Source organism: Ambystoma mexicanum, chromosome 3q (assembly GCF_040938575.1).
Source record: "Ambystoma mexicanum isolate Mex_15411 chromosome 3q, UKY_AmexF1_1, whole genome shotgun sequence".
In the NCBI taxonomy this organism is placed as follows: Eukaryota; Metazoa; Chordata; class Amphibia; order Caudata; family Ambystomatidae; genus Ambystoma; species Ambystoma mexicanum.
The window spans coordinates 1,015,445,537-1,015,471,685 of record NC_090926.1 but is presented as its reverse complement, the minus strand read 5'-3'; the positions used below and the strand labels follow the sequence as shown (position 1 = coordinate 1,015,471,685).

The 26,149-nt window shown below is 49.2% G+C and overlaps 1 protein-coding gene across 3 annotated transcripts in view; it reads left to right on the top strand.

Moving 5' to 3' along the window:
• Positions 1 to 26,149, top strand: part of RNF213 (ring finger protein 213) — a 3,248,263-nt gene that overhangs the window by 3,047,341 nt on the left and 174,773 nt on the right. For all 3 annotated transcript variants that reach the window (XM_069655189.1, XM_069655190.1, XM_069655188.1), the window contains one exon: positions 14,127 to 14,210. In XM_069655189.1, coding sequence (XP_069511290.1) covers positions 14,127 to 14,210 — 84 coding nt within the window. The remainder of the gene's footprint in view (positions 1 to 14,126; positions 14,211 to 26,149) is intronic.

Genomic DNA, 26,149 nt, shown 5'->3' with positions numbered 1-26,149 from the left:
AAGATACCCCTCTGCCAACACAGGGATTCCACTGCAAACCGATGTAGTCTCCCTGGCCAAGAAGGGTTGGCTTAAGCCCCACTCGGTCCAGCCAGTCAATCGACTCCTGGATGCCAAGTACAGGCAGATGGATGGGGATACACTCCTGCTCTAGACCCATCCTCAGCCACACTCCTCGGTGATCGCTGCGGCATCACTATACTCCAAGACTCAGTCGTCCTCAGACTCCTCCTCTGCAGCGCTGCTAGGCAAGGAGGAGAAGATCTTGGAGGCATATGGCAAGATCTACTCCAATGCCTCCTTGCACCTGCGTCAGGCCAACACAGATGCCATGCTGGCTGCTGCCAACCAATGGTTATGGCGGGAAATTGCGGACTTCCTCCCAGAACTCCCCACCCAATGCCAATCACGCTTTAAGGCAAGGCCAGAAGAAGCCGAGCTTGTGGCGCATGACCTCATGGAATCCACAGAGGCTCATATCGATACCTCAGGCCGTGCCATCTGTATTGCCACGGACATGAGGAGAACAGCCTGGCTCCGGGCAACAAAATTCAACTCTGATATCCAGGAGCGCATTCTAGATCTACCGTTTGGGTGGGGGGGGACCTTTTCCACTACTATACGGACGAGGAGCTGGACTAAAAGAACTGCAGCTCTCAAACGCAAAGTCTTTATCCATCCTTTCAAAGACCATGCCCAAATCGTACACCCAATCTCAGCAGCGCTCGGAGAAGGGTCGTACATATGGGGGGTTTCCGCTGCTTCCAGGAACGCAGATCCAGGCAGCCGGACCGCTCGCCCTCTCAGACCTGGCACAAACAACAAAAAAGGGTCTGGGGGGGAATAAGGGCTTTTTCCAGTCCCCCTCCTCAGCCTCTGAGGGAAAGTAGGCATGACACGCCCCTTTGGGTCCACGTGTCTCCAGTGGAGGACAGGCTTGCGCTCCATGCACAATTCTGGTGCCAGAATTTCGCGGACCTCTGGATCCTCTCTGTAGTATCCACGGGGTACCACCTTCCCGTCCCAGCCTCTCCTCTTTCCTCCCCTCCACTCCCACAGGTTGGGACAGCAACTCTTTTGGCGGAGATCCGGTCGCTCGTAGAGAGCCAGGCAGTGGAGGAAGTTCCAGCCTCCCAGCGAGATCTGTGGCTTCTACTCCAGGATTTCCGCCATTCAGAAGAAGAACCAGCCGGGCCTGAGAGTTGTGCTGGACCCTTCCACCTTCAACCTCTCCTTACCCCTGCAAAAATTCAAGATGATTACGCCAGCTTTTATTGCGGAGACATTGGACAAGGGAGACTGGATGTGCTCCCTGGACCTGAAGGACGTGTACCTACACATCCTGATTTGGCAGCCCCATCGTTCTTTTCCTACGGTTCAGGATCATGAGCTACCATTTCCAATACAAAGTCCTCCCGTTTGGCCTCAACTCGGCCCCCAGGGTCTTTACCAGACTCGTGAACACTGTAGTGGCCCTCCTCAGAGGGCAGGGCCTCCACATCTACCCATACCTTGACGACTGGCTCGTCAGGGCTACATCTCCGGAAGCGGTTCACCACTCTTCCCATGCCCTTATGAACACACTGCATGACCTGGGCTTCTCGCTCAACTACGCAGACTCTGACATTCCTGGGACACATGCTCCGAGAGAGTTTTCCCGTCGGAAGACAAGATCTCGGCCATCAAGAGGGCCACCGCCCACTTCCTCAGCAGAGAGGTGACCTCGGCATGGTGGTACCAACATCTCCTGGGTCTACTAGTGGGGGTTGTGTTAGCCATGCCGCACATGAGACTAAGGATGCGAAGGATTCAGCTGCACTTCGCGGCCTCATGGAGTCAGGAGCGGGGCTCGCAATACGAGATGATCCACATTCCTCCATCCCTCCACCCGGACCTAACTTGGTGGTCGATGAACTGCAACCTACGGACGGGCAAGCCCTGCAGGCCACCATCACCACAGACTCCTCGCTCGAGGGCTGGGGAGCCGCCCTGGACGATCTCTCGGTCCACGGCACCTGGACTCGACTGGAGCAGGAATACCACATCAATTGGTTGGAGCTGAACGCCATCTGACTAGCGCTCAGAGCATTCCTACCACTTCTCAAGGGCAAGGTTGACCTCATCCATACAGACAACTCGACCAGCATGTACTACATCAACAAGCCGGGAGGCACCAGATCCCCTCCTCTGTGCAGACTGGCGATCATCATGTGGGATTAGGCATTGGAAAACAAAATTTTCCTCTCAGCAGTCCACCTCCCGGGGGAATCCAACCTGGAAGCGGACAGGCTCAGCCGGCTGGGAGCGGACAATTACGAGTGGCAGCTAAACGACCTAGTTATTCAGGAGATTTTCAACAAGTGGGGTCACCCCCAAGTGGATCTCTTTGCCACCTGGCACAACAAGAAGTGCCCCCAGTTCGCATCCTTGCAGGGTCAGGGCCCCCGCTCTCTGGGCGACGCATTTCACCTCCAGTGGACCGGCATGAAGGCCTACACCTTTCCGCCCACTCCCCTGATCCACAGGGTAATTTGCAAGATCAAGGAGTCTCACCGACTCCTCATCATTCTGATTGCTCCATGATGGCCGGCCAGACCATGGTTCTTTGTGCTCCTCAGCCTCTCGGAAGTGTCTCTGATACACCTCCCGACGGGCCCAGCACATCTTCTGGCACAGCAGGGGGGCAGGATCATCCACCCCGTGCTAGGGAAACTAGCCCTCACAGCGTGGTACCTGAGCAGGTAACGCTTCGGCACCTTAGCCTCTCACAGGGCAATCTGGAAATCATACAGGGGGCCAGGAGCAAAGCCACCAGGGCCCCAGTACAAATGCAAATGGACCAGATTCTACCACTAGGCAGACTCCAAGGGAATTTACCCCTGGGCCTGCAATTTGGATGACGTGCTCACCTCGCTCCTTCGGGCGTACAGGTGGACACCTGCCGTACATACTTTGCAGCCGTTGGGGCACACAGGAACTCGGAGGAAGGCATTTTTTCCTCCTCCAACCCTATCGTCAAGAAAAATCTGACTGGTCTCGCTAGGCACTACCCGCCCGTCAAGAGACCGCACACTGTGTGGGACCTTAACATAGTCTTGGACGCCCTGGCGCACAAACCATTCAAGCCAATGGCGTTCGTGGACATTAGGCTGGTCACCATCAAGAAGGCCTTACTAGTCGGTCTTACCTCGGCTCGCAGAGTCAGCGAGATCCAGGCGCTGGTCGCCTCTGAACCATATACCACCTTTCACAAGGACAAGGTAGTCATGCTAGGCCCTGAAGACCCACGCATATGGAAACAAGGCACAATCATCATACACTAGTGATACGACAGACACAAGGTTCGATTTCCAAGTACTAAGGTTTATTGCAAAGCAAATATACTCTGTTGGCCGACTGGGTCTAACGTCTCGCAACGTGTGTCACCCAGACCTCATGAGACGCAAGAGAGCAAACATTGTACATCAGTATCATATATATAAAAAGACAATCGTACAGTCTCTTTGTGACACATCAAAACCGCCCATAATGTATCTTCTTGAGCTAGGGTTCAGTAATTGACAATTATGACACATTATGACACGTTTCTTGCTCAATCTACATTACTCGTTTTAGCAACAGTTGCAATTTTGCAGTAAGCCGACATTTTTTGTTATGAAGAACACAAGGCACTTGTTCAGCAAGGATACTGTGTTCGTAGGAGAGACACATTCCAAAGCGTGTTATCTACTGGTTTCTATTTGTGAACTAGGGGTCAGCCTGATCTAAGGAGAGCCCCGAAGGGGGGCCGCTAGGAAAGTATAATTCATGTTTAACAGCCTGGTTCTACAGTTTCAGCGAGACCGGCCGGCACCTGGGCCGCTGATTAAATGCCTCTGCTCTCTTTCAACGACTTGTGAGGGAGGAAAACAATGTATTTCTGTACTGTTTGGCATTTCTGTCTGGGCCGGTCTCTCAACGTGTAAACTGTGGCCTTGCTCAGAGCATGAGCTTTCGGAATAAAATACATTTTGCAAAGCGTTTCACAGAAAGGAAGAGAAAGCAAATGGCAGATGTTACACAAAATGGACGCCCTATGGTTATGCTGACGATTCTCTGTTGGCGATGTAGGGCATATGATGAGATTGGTTTTCGACCAACATAATATACCTTCTATGCTTGGTTAGGGTAGTTTCTAGACTTAGTCATGCGGACGCACCCGGCATTTCTGCCCAAGGTTCCATCTGCATTTCATTTGAACAAAGAAATAGTCCATCCTATGTTCTTTCCCGATCCCGAGGACGAAGCACAGAGAGTGCTGCACTGCCTGGATGTCAGGCGTGCCCTAAAATTCTACTTGAACCGGACCAAGGGCTTCCGCAAGTCGGACGCTCTGTTTGTCACGTTCGGAGGCTCAAGGCCAGGCTATCAGGCCTCTAAGGCCTCCATATCCCTCTGGATGGTCTCTGCCATCAAGGAAGCGTACGAGGGCCAACACAAGCCGCTACCGGCCAAAATGCATGCCCATGCAGTCAGGGCCAGGGCACCGGCCATCGCCTTCCAACGCCACATCCCTTGGCAAATCATAAGCAGGGCGGCCACTTGGGCCTCTCCATCGGCTTTCTGCAAGCATTACTGTTTGGATGCCGGCTCTAGATCTGATGCGGCTTTCGGACAGACGGTTCTCAGGAACCTATTTACTTAAGGAGGGTCTCCTCTCCACCCTGGGGCTACAATCAGTTGTAATCGCCCATACAGTATAGAGGAAAGGGGACGGGACATAAGAGTAATTATAATTTACTCACCGTAGTGACTAACGTACTCTTAGTCCATAGTCCCCTTTCCTCCATACGTCCACCAACCTCCCCCCTAATAACACTGGATGTTAAATCTATTGTCGACGTGTCAATGGGGACTGAGGTGTGGCACCGGAGGACGGAGTCAGGGCAGCGCATGCTCCCTGAGCCGTGCCCCCGCGCGCCTCTGAATTTAAAGGGAAGACGTTTTTTTCTGGTGAAAAAGGTTCCGTCTCCCGTCGCCCATACAATATGGAGGAAAGGGGACTATGGACTAAGAGTATGTTGGTCACTACGGTGAGTAACTTATAATTTCTTTGTGTACCCTCTAAGTCTTTGTCTTCTTTAACTTTAAGAGCAGGGCCCGTTTCAATTTATCAAATTCTTTTCTGTTAGCATTAGACATATCCATAGTCGGACTGCATTCAGAATGGGGTAGTCTGCTGAGCAACCAAACAATCTTATCAAGCTCACCTACTTCTTGTACCTCAAAAGCATACTCAAAAGCTGTTAGCAAGTCAATTATATAATTTTTCTCATCATACGTACGAAGCAGATCCTTAGGAAATCTTGGATGAGAAGAGGTTCCAGAACTTCTCCCAGAGCCTGTGCAGGAGCTTTGAAACCCTTATAGTCTGGCCAACTCCAGCTGAGGATCCCTTTCCTTCTGTTTCTCTATCCTGTCAAACTCCAGTTTAGCCATGATTAAGTCCAGCTCCTTTTTCCTGAGCCTATGTTTTTCTCTCTTAAAGGAATGGTGCGCTCAGAAATAATAATTTCTAAAATGATTGGCAATAGTCTAAAACATAGTTTAGACATATTTTGAATGAGAGTTCCTAGGTAAACACTTTGAGAAAACGAGGCTCAAAGTGTTTACATGAGAGCATCCATTTTGTGATTTCAGGCAGCCTCCTCAGCTCTGCCCTTGCGGCACTAAACAAGCAGCAAAAATCCCCTACTGGGAGCTTTTGCTTACTGCAGCCAGAGCAGAGCTGAGGAGGCTGCCTTCACTTTCATTTTACGTTTTCTGTGCTCCTCAAGCACAGGGAAGCACAGAAAACGTCAAATGAAGGCAAAAAGCCATGGCGCGGCAATTAAAAAGAGAACGTTGTTGTATTTGTGATTGCCGTGGTTGGAAAACCACGGCAATCACAAATACAACAACGTTGTTATTCTGACAGCAGCAGCTTTCGCGTGGAGTCTCATGGGCTCCCCCAACCCTGAGGGAGTCCAGGAGACTCCCAGCGAAAGCTCCCTCTGTCAGAATAACGTTTTTGGATTTGGAAATACTGCGGCATTTACAAATCCAAAAACGTTGTATTTCTCACTGCGCCGCTTGGAGTCTCCTGGACTCCCTCAGGGTTGGGGGAGCCCAGGAGACTGCACGCGAAAGCTGCCGCAGTGAGAAGCACTGCGGCATTCATTTCTAAACACCTGCGTTGTGTTTCTGCCTACAGCAGCTTTCACTTTGGGGCTCTCGGGCTCCCTGGGAGTCCGAGAGCCCCAAAGTGAAAGCTGCTGTAGGCAGAAACACTGCGGCATTGAAAAACAACTGCGTTGTGTTTCTGCCTGCCTTCGCTTTCATTTGGGTCTCCATTCATCAGAGACCCAAAGTGATAGCCACGGCAGACAGAAACGCAACGCGGTATGTTTCAAAAACGCTGCAGTTTTTCTTTCTAAGTTTCTCAGGCTCCTCTGGCTTGGCGCAGCGCGAGAAGCTTAGAAAGAAAAACTGCAGCGTTTTTAAACACAACAACGTTGCATCTATGTTTGCGGTAGCTTCCGCTTGGAGCCCAGGGGGCTCCAAGCGGAAGCTACCGCAAACATAAATACAACGTTTTAAAAGCTGCAGTTTTATTTCTAAGTTTTCCGGGCTCCTCCAGCCCGGAAAACTTAGAAAAAAAACTGCAGCTAGTTCTTTAAAAAAAAAGAGCACTAACCGAGATGCAGCTGCAGCTTTCCTGCCTGTAGTCTCTGGTCTCCGTCCTCCGAGTCCGGCACCAATGAAGCAAAAGCCACCCAGTGGTAGCTTTTGTTTACTACACCTGGCTGGCGTTTGCTTCATTAGTGCCACAAAGGCAAGCACAGGCGGCATCCATTTCACAAAATGGATACCCCCTAGTGCTTCCCATTTTAAAGTTTGAGCTTCATTTGCTCAATACTTTACATAGGGACTTTAAAACATTTTTTTTTAGGTATTTCTTTTATTGTTGGCCATCTTTTTGGCCAATAATATTTCTGACCACACCATTCCTTCAAGCTCAGCAAGGCATCAGCTTCTGAGGTTGACATTGAAACATGAGAAAGACCCCTCTTCTGCATTTTCAATAGTGCAGTAACGGTTAGGAATAGGTTTTCTCTTCTAGCAACCTATCCTTCAGATTCTATGGACCCCCAAACGTTTTGCTTTTATTTGTACACCTTGTCCCGACTTTTAGCAGTAAAGTGAAGCCTTGTTATGGGGTAACTGACTAGTCCTTCAGACTTTTTCATATTGCACAATGCATTTTACAATGCAGTCCAATGGGGATACTATTGTATCACCCTAGACATACACTCAAAGGATTTCTGGTTACTTTTAAATGTGCCTAAAGACAAGCTGGTGGCAGCAGTTACATTTTGTCTGTATTTTGTTTTAGCACTCTTGCATGTACCAAAAGGTTTTTCGCTTGTTATTTGGTCATTCTGTTGTTCGGCCATTTTGTTCTTTGGCCTTCTTCCTGTCTTGCCAGGCTAGGTAATTCCTTTTATGATCATGCACTTGTCTGGGAAAGCAGTGCTTTTCGCGGGCTAGTGCAGGCTGTGTGCTGGGAGCCTGGAAGTGGGTCGGAACTGGCTGGTCCCAATCGACAACCTGCTTTCTGTATGTCTGGAATGTATGCATGAGTTTCACAAACAGTAGTCCTTGAATGGACCACTGTTGGGGTGCAGGTGAGGGGCAGATCTTCCATTGGTTGGGCTAAGTTTCTGTTCTCACCTGGACTTTGAAATAAGAGGAGGAGGCCTGCAGCCCTTCCCGAGAGATCTAAAGAGGAGCCAAGTATCCTGCTTAGCTGTGAAGACATCGGAAGACCATTGGACCGATCCTGAAAAGGCTTGGTGACCAGATTTTGCTGTAGTCCCCATGGTGCACCTGTCCAGCTACTGATCCTGGAAGACCCTCATCAGTGCTTCAACCCTTTAGAGTGGTGGGAACAAACATTCTCAATGTCTTCTTGGTGCCCTGCAGTTTGGAGTCTTCGGAAGCATTCCTGGGCCATCCATTGGACTGACCAACTCCAATTTGGGCTACTGCGGTAGAAGCGACGCTGTTCTGCATTTAGACTCAGAACATCAGGGGTCTTCACCTTGTACTGTAACCTTCCTGCTAGATTTCGGCATTGCAGCATCAATGGGGCCCGAGATAGAAGGCTTTCCACATCTTTTACTTCTGTGGCGCCTGCTGTCGCAGTGCATCGGTGGCAATCGCTAAAACCGGCTTTGCCGCATCTAGTTGAGGATCCTGAAGAGTCCTGCATCAGTGCCTGCTGCAATGTTCCACATGAAGAGGTTGCACACACATCCTGTACCCGTCTGGAACTCTTCTTACACCCGCAACTCCCGGGCTTCTTGGACCAGAACCAACCGCAGGAAACCCTACCTCTTGCGACCCTCCAAGGACCTGCCAAGTCTGAAGAAAAATTGGAGTATGGTTGTTAAGTTGTAACAATACTTATCCGTACCCTTACCTCCACTCTGTAATTTCTTTTACAACCTATTGACTTTGGTACACTTGTTCCGAAAGCCCTCCAAAAGCTAGAAACACATTTTACTTGCTTGTAAACTCCCTGGACAACCTTTTGGACCCGTCCTCACAACCTTTAGGAACCCTCCCATCTCTTTTTTCCAGCTACTAAAACTCATTGGAAACTTTGTGAAGAAGGCCCCAATCAATTTAGGGTTGGACCTTATAAGATGAACCTGCCCAAGCATCTACTGCATCACTACTTAATGTCATGGGGACAATCCTAAATTCCTGGTGAACTAGCAACCCTTTTTGTAGAAGAAATGCAAGAACCAACAATGCAGGATTCTTCAGGATACTTCACAGGTTGGAGGAAGGTGGGTTTCAGTGACTGTCTCCGAACACAGGTGACTGCAGGCATCCTTCCAGTTGAATCTAAGTGATTTGACCGCCGTAGAAACTACCGTGGCCGAAACGTTCGCATGAGAAAGGTGCGAACTACCAAAAGTTTGCACGTTTCTCAAGCGAACACACATACATACTCACACCCACACCCATAACACCCCCCACCCACACCCTCAGCACACCCCCACCCACACCCCCAACATAAACAAAGCCCACTTACCTTCATCTTCATGCTGGGTTCCTGCAGCGCGCCAGTTCCCTTTCACTTCCGTGATCGGGAACCGGCGCCACAGGGTTCTTTTCTTTTCTTTTTTTTAAATGGAAGGCTGCAGGGGTGTCCCCCGCAGCCCCCGCTCACTATACCATAAAGTATAGTGAGCGGGGCAATGCGGGGGACACTCCCACAGCCCCCGTTTCTTTTTTTTTTTTTATAATGCTACCACCAAATGTTCAAACTTTTGGTGTTCGAACCTTTGGTGGTAGCATTTTTAGAACCTTTGGTCAATGCAACCATTTTTTGTAGCTCAAACAGGCCTATACCTTCCAGTTACGGTCACAGAAGCTGCTCCAGGAGAGGGTCCCTGGATGCCTGGACTCTAAAGTTTGGGGGAAGGCTACTAGTGGCACAAGCTGGTGACCACTAAAGATCTAGGCTTGATCATGGAACGGCGACGTTTCTGGCGAGGTAGCCAATGAGAAAGCTGGTCAGTCCACCGGGCAGTCCAGGGACACGTCAGAAGGGCAGGATCCTTGAGACGGCTTTGAGACTACTTGGTCCCGCTAGTCCAAGGGCTGAAGCACCGCTCGGGTATTCAGAGATCAAGCAGAGGAGCAGGGCTTCACCGGGCCAGCTACTGGAAGGGATGCTGGGCCACTTAAGAAATAGTCTTTGGATCTTCAGAAGGCTGCTCCTCTTCGAGGGATTCTTGGATCCACGCAGATCTGAAGAAATGGCTGCAGAGCTTCTCTTTTTGTCCAAAAATCCGAGCTTGTACAAGCCCACCAATGGTAAGAATCTTCACCATTCAAACAGCCAGTAGTTGTCCGACCAGTGACAACTACCGGTTTCACATTTGCACCACACCTAGATTTTAAGGCACCAAGGATGTGGACTGGGAATAGACCGACTTACCCTTTTTCTGGGTGCCATACACACAAAGGCATCATTAGCACGCAAAAGCAGCAACTTTCCCGGCCAGATCTGTGACCTTAAAAGGACTTTCATGACCTAAGAAGGCCAAAGTAAAATATGGCCAAAGAACAAGCGAAAAGTTTGTGGCACAGCCATTTTAAGGTGCTAGCCGCGTATAATGGGCAAAGGCAAATGTGCATACCAAAAATAATGCAAAAACAGCAAAAATATATCTGCCGTGACCAGCTTGTCCTTAGGCACATATAAAAGTAACCAAAAATCCCATGTGTAAAAAGCTAGGGTGATAGACAAGTTTTCCCCATTGCACTGCGCTGAAAGGTGATGTGTGCATTGTTAAAAAGTACACAAATTAAAAAGGTAAACCGTTTCCCAGGACTGATCAGCTTCCCCTTAACAAGGATCAAAAGGGAAGTGAAGCCGACCAACTGGTGGGCTGACCAGCTGTTAGGCAGAATACAGGGCAGTTCCCTTATGGAGCACTACCCCAGATTAGGACGACGGGTATATGCAATAAATCCCCTTAGGTATCAGTCTGTACCACAAAGATTTAGTTGGAAGATGTTGCTGAGCAGTCAGACTTATCTCAAGAGGGAGATGAGCAGTATTCAGGGTTGACACAATAGGTAGTACAGCACTATGGAGCAAGGAAACACTGACCAAAGTTTTGTATTAAAAAGAGAATATATATTTATTTTATACACTTCTAAGTCAACACATAGATCACAGTTAATGAAGTAAGTTAAGTTTAGTCAAAAGAAAAGCATATACAACTCCCTATTCAATTGTATAGAAGTTTGCGGTATAGTGAAAACTGAGCAAAACGGCACAGTGAAAACGTACTACAAATGGCACTCTACCAATTCAACGAAAGGGAGGGAAAGTACAAGTTAAACCGAAATATCTTCAGACACCCCCTAGCAAAATTTCCTGAATTTTTATGAACAAGTAATGCAGAGTAACACTTTAACAAAAAGACAAGTGAATGAAAACTGAGCAAAATGGCACTCCACAAGTTAAAACAGTAGGAAGGAAGAGGGGTTTAGAAGATTTAGGTGCATCAACACAGTTCTCATTGAAAACTAATCTAGTGAGAGTAGATCTAACAAATCAGCCAGAATCCGTGGTACAGGACCAAGAGCTTAGGAGCAAAAATGTTCTTGTAGCTGCAGTCAAGTCTTTAGTATAAAACTTTTGAAGAGGTAGATGCAAGGCGAAAGACAATGTTAAGAGAGAGGGCGGCCGACCCCACAAGTAGTTAAAGGATTTAAAACACCTTTAGGGCTACCACGGAGAAAGGGCGGCCTGGTGGAACAGTGTACCTTAAACGTTGAGAAGTGGCTCCTGCGGTGGTGGTTTTTCCTGCAGGTCGAGGGGTCCAACAGAGGAAGAGAGGCTCTCGTCGTGGATGAAGGTTCAAGTCGCTGCACTACCCAGGGATGAAACCAGCCGCGGTGCTGCCAAAAAAAGTTTAAAAGGTACGCTCCTTTTAATCGCGGTCCGGGTCGATAGCTGCCTGGCTATCCGGTCTCCAAGTGCTGGGTACTGTCGATTCAACCAAGGCAGGTCCAAGGATGCGATGAGTGAACTGATTGACCCCACCAGCTCAAGTGAAGGAGGCTCTCTCGCTGAAGATCTCCTCTTGTCGGGTGGAAGAAAAGTGGTGAGACGATCCGGCAGGGCTTCACCGGTGGTGTAGATGCTGAAGATGTCTCTGGCTTCTCTTCCCTTCGGTTCTGTAGTTCCAGTGGTGACGTCTTGCTCTTCCAGTCCTCAGGACCCTGCTTTTATGCAGAAAGCTGTCACTCACACAGTGGACTGGCCATCTTGGCGGGAGACCCTCCAGCCTATCAGGTTAGAGTGCGACCTGAGTTGCTGTGGCAATTCTGTCCAGGGGTTCTACTCCCCCTCCCAAACAGACCCACCCCAGACTCAGTGGCGCCGAAAGGAGGGCTTCTTGGCAGAAGCCCGCCAAAAGGACGAACAAAGGATCCACGACCTGGGTTAGGAAAATGGAGTAAGACTCGAGAAAGAAGTTTTATCAAAGTTCTGGCAAATAAAACCTACCGGAGTAAAGTTAATAATAAAATAAACCGGCGGTATGTTAGAGGCTGTGTCAGTAAAAGTGGTAGCCTCGAACAATGGGACAATCCCATAGCGAAATATTTGCGGTCGAATATAAGAGGTAGTAACCACTGCCACCAGCCAGAAACTTTGTAGAGGGGGACTTTAGGGTACCCTCTCGAAAATGAACATAGGAGAAAAACTATTAACCCCTTCAGTACTTCCATATTAAGATGGGGTGTACTGGTTAAGTTCATAAAAATCGACTAGTAAAGTCAATGGGGACTTTACATGCCCTGGGAGACAGTAGTCAGTCCCAGGGTATGTAGTCTATGTTTGGGTATCGCTACGACCCCCCTGTGTCACGGCACGGAGGGTGCTGTGTGACACATGTGCATAAAGATGGTTCCTCTGGGTGAGAGAAGAGTTCCCATAGGCATTAAACACAAAACTAGCCTAGAACACATATAGCAAAAATGCCTAAGAGTGGGAAAGAGAGTCTCACTCTTAGCAGGTAAAAAGAAACAAACCCTTCAAATCCAGCAAAGCTGCTGGGGGACTCTATAGGTAAGGGAAATTAGCCATGAAATGAGAATTCTCCCTAACACCAGCTCTCTCCTGGGATACCTTGCTGCAGCCATTGTCATTTCGAGTTGAGCCTAGGAACTTGGCAGATTTCTAGCTTGTGTCATAAGTCATCTGCTTCTGCAGTTTCATCCTTCCTCTGCGACGGAAAGCCATGAAAGGCCTGCTTCTTTGTTCTCACCACAAGGATATCGCGTGGTGCCACCTGACCATGGTGATTCGTGCTGCAACCCGTTTTCGTGTCCTGGAGGCCTCCTGAGGTTGCCTTTTCCATGGATGACTTAATTTTGTCATACCAAGGGCGTCTACCTGTCCAGTCTCCAGAACTGTCTTGCAAGGGTCCCGAACCATTAACTGGCCAGACCCAATCCCGCTGACGAAAGTGACCTCTGAAACCGCCGTCCCTAGACTTCCATCGACCGGGCACAGCCTAGAAGTAAGTGGTCCCAGCAGATTCCGGAACCCCTGAAGAAATTGTTGAAGAAATCTGAGTAAGGGAGGGTGAGTTTGGATAGCTATTTCTAGCCCCTTCCAACGCATTAGCGTTATATGGGCGTAAAGTCCTATCCCTCTCTCTCCCTTGCCTTACTAGGATTGTCAAGTACCCCATACCCTTGGGCTTTCCTTAGATTTATAAGATTGGGAGAGAAATGTGTAAGCTTTTTGCTTACCTTTTTATTCAACTTGTGGAACATTTACTCACAAAGTTGGCTTTGACAACTCTTGTTCACAAATCACATTTAAGAAAGTCATTGAAAGTACATATTGACAAACTGGTGACTTTCTTCCACTGGGCCTCAATTCCTGGCAGGGTTGGACTTATTTAGAGCTAGAATCACTGACTCAAGGTTACTTATGGGTGTTCTACCTGTTTTCTACCAATTTACTTACCTGTCTCCAGCTGGTTCTAAAGCTATTTACTCTGTTTCCTTTTCTTTCTTTTCTTTACAGTACATAGCTACTTAGTGTTATTCCTAATATTGCGAACTATTGAATAACTGTCTTAAAGGTAATGCGTTGGTGTTCTGTTTGTAAAACCTCCAATAATGTATATATGTATATGATGATAGTTGAGCGACCATACTTACTTGAGGTTTTTATTGCTTAGGGTGTATTCAAAGACCTGCTAAATAAGTGTATGTTTTTGTACATAGTCTGTCTAACTTGAATTATTGGAGTACTCTTTGTGTGTATCATTATAGCCCTAGACTACTCTCACACCCCCTTGAGTGTAAGCGTTACTGCTCTCTTGCTCTACCGTGACTGAATTTGGCTAGACTTGTCTTTCCTGTTCACCATAACAGGTTGGCCTCTCAGAATCCACCCAAAGGGTGGATTCAGAAAATCCATCTCAACAGGTAGGTACACAGAGCATAAATAGTATGATAACCCTGTTCAACTCTCTTATTTTCTTTGTTTACAGATGGCATGAAGCTCCTATTTAAAGGAAGAATTGAGAAGTTTTTAACTGCATGGAATCAACTCCGTCCATCCCTTGACACAAATGGTAATTTCTGCCATTGTATTCAGTCTTTCATGTGCTATGTGAATCTGCTATAGATTGTGTTCAACTCCGAAACATTCCAAATGCTCTGACCTCACACATTATAACACGCATGGTACATTCCACACAGACAGGGGAAGGAAGAAGTCACATGTTACTTTTGAATGCATTGCCTTTTTTTGTTCCTGTAACTTAAGTTAATGGAATCGGCACAAGCAACTGAGAAGATTATTAATTACGCTTTGCAGTCCCCACCCAAGGGCTCTTCCAGGAGAATGAGGTTTATGGGCCCTAAGAAGGGATCAACAAAGTTATTATAATTTACATTTCTGATGCTTGTTAATCTGCTTAGAATCACATGCTGTGCATATGGTCCGACATCCAGTGGTAACCGCGGAGTATTGCATCTTGTCTTTCGGGGACCGAAAGGGGACGTCGGCATAGGCGTGTCTGTAACATTATCCCTATCGTGACGTGTGTAGTACCCAAAATCCCTCACGTGCCGAGGTCCCTCAGATTGTTTTTTTCCACCCAGATAACTGGTCGCCCTATAGCAGAGCTCTTACTAGAGACAATGTTTATCTTTAGCGAATTGTCGGTTTATTCCCCGTTAAGTCACTTCGCCAATAAGAACATCTTCGACAAAGACTACGGGGGAATCGTCTATGGCTGTGGATTTCGGCGCCTAAGATCCAGGGGCCGGATTTTCCACGTGGTCGGGCCCTCTGGCCAACCTATACAGTAGGGAGAGTGGGGTCGGGGTGGCCATATTGTTTAGTATGTCTTTCCTCCTTTCCCCTCTTTTCCCTTTCGGTCTGGTCATCCTTCCCTTTTGCTATGGAAAGGACTCCTTTTAGATTCTGCCCTAAGTGTAGGGTCAGATATCCTTGGAAGGATGAACACAGGACGTGTAACGCCTGTCTCCTCCTAGAGCACGACAAGAAGCGGTGTGCGGCGTGCAAACTCCTTCGGCCTAAGACCCTTAAGGAGGGCTGTGTAAAGCGGTGGGCCGCATACGGTATGTCATGCGTGGAGCCCCCCACCGCCACGCCAGCCGAAAGTGACTGGAGTACTTCGGATGACCAAACGTCCAACGCGGATGTTATAGACCTTGAGGCGGACACTTCTAGGTCCGCCACGCCCGTCCCCGGCCCTTCCAGGCTCGAATCTGGTCTTGCTACAGGGACTACACCCGGTGACAGGGGCGTACAAGCACATTGCACTAAGCACACAACCCCTACGCCAATTTCGACGCCTTCGTCAAAAAAGGCGAAAGCGGCAGCGGGGCCGCCAACAACTTCGCCTGTTCCCTCGGATCGCTCAGATCCAAAACTTTTCCCGCATCTGCAGCAGCGTATTGCGACTGGGCAATCAAAACAAACCAAGGGCGCTACTCCAAAACCCACACGCGTCGAAGCTCGGGAGCCCGACGCTTCGACGATTTCCAAGGCCTCAGTAGGCCCGAAAACTACGGCTAGGCCTCTACCCGGAAAACCGACCGCTAGGCCTCCTGGTGCGCGGATGGTATTTCTACTGCCGACAAATCATCGGAGACTTTGTCTCCCGACGATTCGGCGACTATCCAGAGTAGCATCGGAAGAATCGCAGCAGCGGGGGGCCTAAAGTTATGGGCCAAGCCGCGGAAAAGATTTCGACGGATTTGATCCTCGATTCCGATGAGACTTACATAGATAGTCAAGAGCCCCTCTCCGACACCATGAGAGGTTCCTTGCACGCCACTGTGCGGAGAACGCCGTTTCTCCTCGCGTAGGTCCGTCTGGGTCCTCTAAGTGGACTACAGAATAATTTGAGTGTTACATGGATCGGCTGGAGCAGATTATTGGTTCTTCTGATCATCCTCCCCCGAAAAGGGCTCGGGTAGACCCTAACGCCCATATTCAAGAAGTTCAGTCTCATGTTTTCCAACAAGAAGACTTGGTCCATATGGACACATATAGAGACATCTATAATGAAGAAGAAGAAGCTTCTTTTCTCGAACACTATGAGGAAGATCAACAGGATACGACGGACAACTGGGAGGAAACCCAGCAGGAAGGTCAAGACCCTTGGACACAGCAAGATCAGGACACTGATATTTTGTGCCTAGACTCTCCTCCGTCCACCCTGGCTCGCCAGGCCTCCCCTGTGGATGACCAAATGGCTTTCAACTCCATGTTGAAAAAAGCAGCTGAATACTTCAAAATTGCCACTCAAGAGGCGGTACCTGAGCAGGATTTTGTGGAGGATATTATTAAGGAAAAACCTCTGGCGAGTCAATCAATCCCCCTCCTCAACTCTATTAAGAGACGGGTAGCTCCCTCATTGGTCACACCTGCTCAGACACGGGCAGTGAACCCGAGAGTCGTAAAATTATTTTAGCCTTCCCCCTCTGTATATCAAAGGGCACACCATCCCAGACTCACTGGTAGTGACTACCACTCGAAAGAGGGCAGGGGTACTCCTTGCCATGGGAGAATCACTTCCGGACAAGGAGTCTAAAAGGTTGTATGCCCTGGGCAAATGTGTCACATCAGCAGCTGCATACACCATTCGGGTTGCTAATAATACTACGTTATTAGCAAGCTATGCTGATGCCCAATGGAACTTACTCCAAAAAGGCCTCCAGGAGGTTCCTGAACCCACCAAAACCAAGCTTCTCGCCATTGTTTTGGAGGGAAGACTGGTTAACCAGAATGTGGTGAAGAACACACATGACACTGCAGAAACAGCAGGCACGTCTCTTGGGCACTCTTCTGAAAAGACACACATGGCTGCGTACATCGGGCTTCAGACCTGAGACTCAGGCCTCCCTCATTAATAAACCCATTGAGGAGACTAACCTCTTCGGGAAAGCAGTGGATGAAGCGTTGGAGACACCCAAGAAGGAGCACGAGACTATTAAGTCCTTGCACCAAATTACACAGAAACCCTCCTCCCAGAGGGGTAATAATTCTCGGCGGTCCTTTCAAGGGCAAGCCCGTGTTGGTCAGAACAACTACGGCACGGGTAACTTCAACACAAATCAAACATCTGGAAGCCCTACTTAGTACCCCTCAAGGGGTCAGAAACGCAGCAAAGGTAGAGGCAGAGGCCCCAATCCCAGAGGAGCCACAGCCTCTGGTCAGAAATGACCACCAAGTCCAGGTCCCCTCCCATGTCTCTTTTGTCGGGGGGCGATTAACATCTTTCCTCAAGGCATGGGAGGGGATAACCTCCGACCAGTGGGTCTTAAAGACGGTCGCCCACGGTTATTGCGTGGAATTCGCCCGATCTCCACAGTTCAGACCGCCGCGCTCACGGCACCTTTCACCGGACCATCTGGAGATCCTGATCCAAGAGGTGGAAGCACTGCTGGGAAAGGACGCCATAGAAGCCGTCCTTATTCTTCAGGTAAACAAGGGTATTTGTTCAGTGTACTTCCTTGTACCCAAAAAGGATCTCACCATGCGTCCTGTTCTAGATCTGCGCCCAGCGAACAAGTTTATAAAACCCCAGAAGTTTCGCATGGTAACACTGCAGGAGGTGATCCCTTTGCTGAAACAGGGGGACTTCATGGCAACATTAGACATGAAATATGCATACTTTCATATTTCAATGTTGCCAGTGCACAGAAAATACCCAAGGTTCATGATCCAGGACAAACGCTACCAATTCAAGGTACTCCCCTTGGCATCGCCTCGGCGCCAAGGGTGTTTACCAAAGTCCTGGCAGTGGCAGCAGCACACATGCGCAGATTATCAGTCCCAGTTTACCCTTATCTCGACGACTGGCTCATTATGGGGGACTCGTTCGACACTTGTTTTTCGAACACCCAAAAAACAGTAGAACTCCTCTTCAGCCTGGGTTTTTCAATCAACAAAAAGAAATCCAGCTTATTCCCCAGCCAAGTAAAACAATTTCTGGGAGCGCTAATTCGGACGGAAGGCGGCCTTGTCTTCCCCTCCAGCGAGAGGGTTCAGAACATGCTCTGTCAGATCCCTCAATATGTAGCCAGTCGGGAGGTGACGGTACGCAAGGCCATGCGTTTGCTAGGGATGATGGCATCATGTATATACTTGGTTCCCCACGCGCGGCTGCGCATGCGTCCCATGCAAGAGTGGTTCAACAGCCAGTGGTGTCAGGCCAGCAGACAATGGGAAGATCTGTTAGTTGTCTCGCTAGCCCTCGTTCTCTCTCTGCAGTGGTGGTCTAGAGGAAACCTCTTGAAGGAGGAAGACCTTCACCACCTCTGCAGTGGAAGCCACTCTCACGACAGATGCATCTCTCACGGGGTGGGGGGCTCACCTGCTTCAGCAGACAGCACACGGAGTGTGGTCTCCTCAAGTAGCGTCCAACCATATAAACTTAATGGAGCTACTAGTGATGTTCAAAGCATTGAAAGCCTTTCAGGTGCAACTGCAAGGGAAGACAGTGCTGATCCTAACCGACAGCACCACAGCAATCTATTACCTGAACAAATAGGGGGGCACTCACTCTCCAGGGCTGTCCCAAAACATTTGGATATGGGCTCTCAAACACAAGATGTTTTTGTTGTCCCAACATGTTCCAAGGGAACTCAATCTTCTGGCAGACATATTCAGCAGAGATTTTCCTCTGCCAGCAGAATACAAATGGCGACTGCACGAAGACATTGTGTCCAACGTCTTCACAGAATGGGGTTTCCCAGAGATCGACCTGTTCGCTACTCAGGAGAACGCCCAATGCCAAGACTACGCCTCCAGGTACCCCCAGAACCGATCCAAGGGGAACGGTCTCTGGATAACTTGGTTGGGGAAATTTGTCAAAGCTTCACCCCCCCGACCCCCCGACTACCCTTCTCAACAATATAGCGCACAAGATGCACCAGGAACCAGTTACCATGATACTGTTGGCCCCCATGTGGGCCCGCCAACCCTGGTTCGCTCACCTGATGGAAATGTCCCTCTCCCCACCAGTCAAGCTGCCCTGCCCGTACAACATGTTGTCTCAGGACAGCGGGGAGACCCTACACCCATGCCCACAAACTCTGAACTTGGCAGCCTGGCTCCTGAGATAATAGAGTTTGGACACCTGCAACTCCCTCAAGAGATGCATGGACATACTCAGGGAAGCGAGAAAACCTAATACACGTTATTGCTATGCCAGCAAATGCAAACGTTTTTTCATCTAGTGCAATTCCAACGGCGTCAATCCCATCGATTGCTCACCCTCACACATTGTGTTGTATCTAACCCACCTGTTGGACTCTGGGTTAGTCTTCAATTCCCTAAAGGTTCATCTGGCTGCTCTGTCAGCCGTACACCACATCACAACAAAAAGTATTGTGGTGCAAACTACCAGTAATTAAAGCCTTTATGGAAGGGGTTAAGAGGATTTATCCTCCCATCTCTCACCCAGCCCCTGGATGGGATCTGAATGTGGCTTTGACCAGGCTCATGGAAGCTCCCTTCGAGCCTATGCATAAAGCAAGTCTGAAAGACCTGATTTATAAGACAGCCTTCCTAGTGGCTATCACTTCTATCAGAAGGCTTAGCGAACCACAGGCTCTTTCTGTTTTAGACCCCTTTTTTACAGTCCACAAAGATAAGGTAGTTCTGTGCACACATCCCAGGTTTGCGGCTAAATTTATTTTGAAGTTCCATGTGAACCAGTCAATCGAACTACCCACTTTCTTCCAGAACCCTACTAACATGGCCGAAAGAAGCCTTCACACACTAGACGTGCGCAGGGCAGTCATGTTTTACCTGGAAAGAACTAAACCACTAAGGAAGACTAAACAATTCTTTGTTTCAGTGGCAGCTGGTAGAGAAGGGGATCCTGTCTCTAAATCAGCTATCTCAAGGTGGATTGTCAAATGCATCACACTATGTTTCACACTTGCAAAGAGAGAACTGCCCTTCAAGCCTAGAGCCCACTCTACTCGAAGCACTGGGGCATCCATAGCATTCATTGCGAATGTTCCTCTTGAGTCCATTTGCAAAGCGGCAACCTGGAGTTCTGTACCCACCTTTACAAAACACTATTGCCTAGACGCTCATTCTAGGTCTGATTCTCAGGTGGGACAAGCAGTACTAAGACATCTTTTCTCGACTGTTCCTTCTCACAACCCACCTCCAACTCCAGGTACTGCTCGCTAGTCTATGCACAGCATGTGATTCTAAGCAGATTAACAAGCATCAGAAGACATGCATTACTCACCATTATAGCATTTCTGATGATTTTATCTACTTAGATTCACATGCGCCCTCCCTACCTCCCCGCTCGGGTGGAAGGAACATAGACGTCTTACTACTTTCTTTCTTTATGTACTCAATCACTATAGCCTTGGGCTCCCTCATGGCAGATAAAATACAATGGGAGGGACCTTGGCGCTTGAGGGATTTTGGGTACTACACACGTCACGATAGGGATAGTGTTACAGGCACGCCTATGCCGACGTCCCCTTTCGGTCCCCGAAAGACGAGATGCAATACTCTGCGGTTACCACAGGATGTCGGACCATATGCACAGCATGTGAATCTAAGCAGATACAATCATCAGAAATGCTACTATGGTGAGTAATGCATGTCTTCTCATAAATGTTTAATAAGTATATATTTCTGCGGCTTGCGGATCTGCTTAGAATCACATGCTTTGCATAGGCCGGCATCTAGTGGTTTGTGCAGAGTATTACATGATTCATTTTCAATTTAGAAAAGGGACGTTGACGTAGCGTGTTTGTAATACTTTCTATGAGGAGCCAGGAATTAAACTCCGACACATGGGGTTTATAGTTTTGGTCAAAGACTTTTATTAAAATGAATGCAGAGATGTGAGGAGAGAAGGAGAGTGTGGAGTCGAAGATGACCCCAAGGCTTTTACCCTCACAGGTGGGAGCAGGAAGATGGTCAAGAGAGGCCAGCCAGAGAGTGACAGGAAAGGAGTGAGCAGGTGTGCCGATGAGGAGAATCTCGGTCTTACTGACATTAAGGCAGAGATCATTGGTGGCACACTACTCCTGGATAGCACAGACACTCAGAGATGAGAGAAGGAAAAGAGGTGGCGGAAGGGAGCCTGAAAATGAGTTGTCATCCGCATAGCACTGAAAGTTAGAGAGAGTGGCAATGCAGTGGTCAAGAAGTGCTGGGTATTGGTTGAACAGCCAGGGGGAGAGGTTAGACCCCTGGGGAACACCACAGGCAGAGATAGAGGTAGTGGAGAGGAAGGACCCGAGTTGGACCTGGGAGTGTCGATCGGAGAGGAAAGAAGTCAGCCAAGACAGGGCCTGATCGGTGATACCCAGGTTATCACGGAGACGGTTGAGCAGGATGGCATGGTTGACCGTGTGAAAGGCAGAAGAGAGATCATGTAAGATGAGGACACAAGGGATGTTGGAATCAAGGTTGGTGAGCAGGTCTTCACGGATGTTCAGGAGAGCAGTTTCCGTGCTTCTGGCAGCTCTGAAGCCAGACTGATGGTCATGAAGGCAACCAACAGATTCAGTGTGGAGATTAAGCTGGGAGATGGCCAGCTTTTCCAGGAGTTTACCCAGGAAAGGAGTGATGGAGATTGGGGATAGTTAGCCGGGAAGGACGGTTTGGCAGGGGGTTTCTTAAGAAGAGGGTGCACAAGGGAGTGCTTCAGGTGGGGGACTGGAAGACTCCAGTGGCGAAGGAGTAATTGCAGAAGTCAGCCAAAGCAGGAGCCAGGGTGTCATGTGGTCCTTGATGGTTTTAGAGGAACAGGGGAGAACCTGTTTTTATGATATTTTCATAGATCAGAACTTGTCTAGAAACCTCCTCTGGGGAGAACAGGGGAAAGGCAGAGAAGGAGGGAGGAGAGGTGGCCACAGAAGGGCCAGGCGAGAGGGGAGTAGAAGTAGGAGGAGGAGAGGAAGAGAGAAAGGACAGTATGTCCTGAGTTTTAGAGATGAAATAAGCCAGGGCCGTGCAGAGGGCCTGGGAGGGGACAGGTGAGGTAGAGACTGCAGCAAGATTGGCCAGCTCCTTGCAGATTTTAAAGAGTTCGGCCGAGTTGTTGGATGCCGCAGAGACACGGGCTTGGATCAGGGCTCTCTTCTTGGTACGGACAGAGAGCCAGTATTGCCTTTGGAGCTGACGGCACGCCAGTTTGTCAGAGGATGTACAGGAAGCACGCCATTTCCTCTCCCCCACCCTGCACTTGCGTTTAATGGTGGTGAGGTCTGAATCACACCAGGAATTGTATTTGGCTTTGGGCTTCAAGCGGAACCTCATGACAAGTGCAAGAACATCAAGAGTATCAGATATAGCAGAGTGGAGCATGGAAAGGGCTGTGCCAGGGTGGGAGTCAGATGAAGGGGGTTTGGGGGAGGTGAGAAAGTGGTGGCGAAAGCCTCAACTGACACACGCTTCATGGGTCTGATAACTGAGAAGGTAGGTGTCAGTGCTGGAGTTGGCTTGGCCTGAGGAGTGAAGTGAGTGAGCTGGGAGGAAAGGAGAAAGTGATCACTCCAAGAGAGAGGAGTGGGGAGAGGGATAGAAAGGGGGATGTCTGTACAGATCAGCACATCCAGAGTGTGCCCTGCAGAGTGAATCGGGCCAGACGGGAGGATAGAGAGAGAGAGTTGCAGAGTAGGGACAGGAAGCATCCAGGTGGATGTTGGTCTCCAAGAAGGAGGGGTTGGGAGGTCGAGACCAGGAGGGAAGAGGAGAGGTCTGCCCACTCAGAAAGGAAGGAGGAGATCTGACCAGGTGATCGATAGATGGTAGCCACAGTAAGGGAATGGCTAGGAAAGAGAGAGAGAGCCTGCAGACAAGGCATTCAAAAGAGGAGTATGCCTGTGTAGGAATGACAGAGGCAGGAATCCACTCAGGGAAGATCAGGGCTACACCCCCTACGGAACGATTGGACCTGGACTCAGAGAGGATTTTGTAGCCATCAGGGAGGAGAGTGTCAAACCTTGTGACAGAGCTGGCCGTGAATCATGTCTCAGTGAGACGGAGGATATCAAGGTCAAGTTCTTCAAGGAGGCGGCAGATGTCAGGGGAGTGTTGTACAGCGGATCAGGAGTTTAGAGTGGCAATATGGAGAAGGTTGCCATCCTTGAAAGACTTCCGGGGAGGGTTACAGATCAGAGGTACGCCCTACGGAGCGTAGGTGTAGAAGAAGCTGAGCCAGGGCACAAGAGGAAGGAGGAGAGGGCAAGGTAGCCAAGGAGGAGACAGTAGGGGGAAGGGAGGAAGTCATGGAGAGAAGAGACGGGACAGCAGGAGAAGAAAGGAAATTGATGAGGCGTGGGAAGCATCTATCAAAGAGAAGGTTGGCCTGAGGGCCTTGAACCAAGACGGTACCATTCAGGTAAACATTAATGATGACCTTGGAGGAGTGGAGGAGGCAAGGACGGCCTCCCATCGGGTCCCACCATTAATGGGAGAAGAAGAGAAAGGAGAAAGCACAGAGACAATATGTAGAGTCCATATGTCTGGCGAAGGAACGGCAAAGAGGATGTCTGTGAGGGTTTGCTTGGAGGAAGCACTGGTATAGGTGTCGGCGATAGGGAGGCCTGGGTTGGAGACCAGAATGTCCTTTTTAAACTTCTTCCTACAAGATTTAGTGAGGAGAGTAGGATAGTCGATAGAGAAGCAGTTAGAAAACTTAGGAGAGACAGGGAGCACCATAGAGAAGGTGGGCAGAGGAGAGGAAGGGGGGTGGGGTGGGATGGGGAGGGGAGAACACTAGGGAAGGACACAGGGAGGGGCACAAGCAGACGAGACAGAGAGAGACGAGACAATAGTAGACATCTAGACAAGACGATAGGAGCTTAGATAATGGTATATAAGTGTGCAACTACTGTCTCCCGAGGGATCACCCTGAAAAAGTTTGTAAATCCTGTAAACCTTTTCGACCTAAAACCTTAAAGCATTGGCGGACCAAATGCTGGGCCACTCACGTCATGCAGGCCGAGGCCTTCATCGACGTGACACAAGACTCCAGCAAGGGCAGTATCGTGGTCATGAGTGATGCCGAAGGCGAGTGGGGTTCGTCGGGAACCCCATGTGCGCGCGCTCCTGACTCCAAGAAGCAGGCCGGCGGCTCTGTGATGGAGAAGACACCCGGCGTCCAGGGTACACACAAGTACAAAGACACTAAAAACATACCACACGGCCGACCCTCGACGGTTCCGTTGAGTGTTGAAGCCCACGCGGTGTCCACAGAGAAATCCTCTGGGCCATCGCGTAAGCTTTCGCCTCATGGTAGGCCTCCGAAACGGAAGGTCAGTTTGGACACTGCACACAAAAAGGCCCTCCTTTCGCATGCTGCAGAAGAGGCAGCGAAAGGCGTTTCGCCCTCCCACAAGAAAATGCTGAAAATGCAGGAGCTAATTAAGAAACACATTAGTGCTGCCCTGCTTAAAGTAAAGTCACCGAAAAAAAATAGCACATTTCGATGCGTTTGGCCTCGAAAAGCACAAAGGCTGCATTCCCCCCCGACCCTGCACCGCATGTAGACTCTCTCTCAAAGCTCTATGCACCACAAAGATCAAACTATCATGTCAGGATTCCCACCTTCATGTGACTATACACCTGAACCGTTCAATAAAATCTCAAGGAGGATGTCAAGCTTTGTGGACTTTATGGGCAGACACCCAGACCAACTGTAAACCCTTAAATATGCCTCACAGCCAGGGGCCTCAGCACAGCAGCCCCCTGCCAAAAAGTCTTGCCTTGAGCGACACCCTAGCTCCTCTGCTCTAGGCACACCGGCCTCAACCTACCAAGACCCCTCTTAGGACTTGTAGTATGACCACCCCTCAGGGTCACTGTTAGGGAGAATTCTCTGTTTAGGCTGAATTTCCTAACCTAGTGAGTCCCCCAGCAGCTTTGCTGGATTTTTGGGGTTTATTTTTTTCTCCTGCCAAGAGTGAGACTTTTTTACCCTCGCTCTTGGCCATGATTTGATTGTGTTTCTTTGACTCTAGATGTGTTTAATGGGCTATGGGGTCTTTTACTCCATAGGGCTTCATGTGTTTTTGTGATGTGTGTTACACAGCACCCTCAGTGCAGTAACACAGGGGTGTCATAGTGACCCCCCAACATAAACTCCATACCCTGGGACTGACTACTGTCTCCCAGGGCATGTAAAGTCACCATTGACTTTACTAGTCTCAAATTCTGAACAGAACCAGTACAAACCATCATATTGTGGACGTACTGGCCGGGGCAATTCGATTGCCCCGGGGTCTATTAGTCGAGGGGGCACGTCTCCGTCCCCCCTGATCGAGTTTTGACTGGTGGCAGTGGATACTACTTTTTATATTTGACCGCGAATATATCTCTATGGGATTTCCCATTGTTCGAGGCTACCAACTTTAATTATTTAATTCCTATAGCCTCGAACATACCGCCGGTTTATTTATTTAATATTAATTCTCCGGTTGGTATTTTTTGCCAGAACTCGGTTCTAAAATGGCGTTTGTGTTCGCTTCTGTGACTCCAACCCAAGTTGAGCCCTTTGTTCCACTTTTGGCAGGCTTCTCCACAGAAGGGATGGAGGGATGGAGGGGGATTTAGGCACCCTGGACTGAGTTGCCTAGGCAACTCAAGTCGCACTCTGTCCTGATTGGCTCGAGTGGTGAGCCGACCGGCTCGAGTGACAGCTAGGCTGAGTGAATGGGGGGTTTCTGCATAAAAGCAGGGCTTTGGGGACTGGAACTTTAGAAGTCGCCACAGGACCTAAGAATCTGACGAGGGAGAAGCTGAACCGATCTGCTACGGTGGAGCCCTGCTGAACCGTCTCACCACTTTTCCCAACAATAGAGGAGATCTCCAGCCCGGAGAGTATTCTTCCTTCGACTGGTGGGGATAACCAGTCTGCTTCCTTTTTCGCTTCCTGGAGCATCTCGGGGCCGCCTTGCCTGTGCCAAGCACCCCGGCAACCGGGATACCACGTTTCACCCCTACCGCAAATCAAAGGGTAGTACCTTTAACCGGAAAACTCTGCGG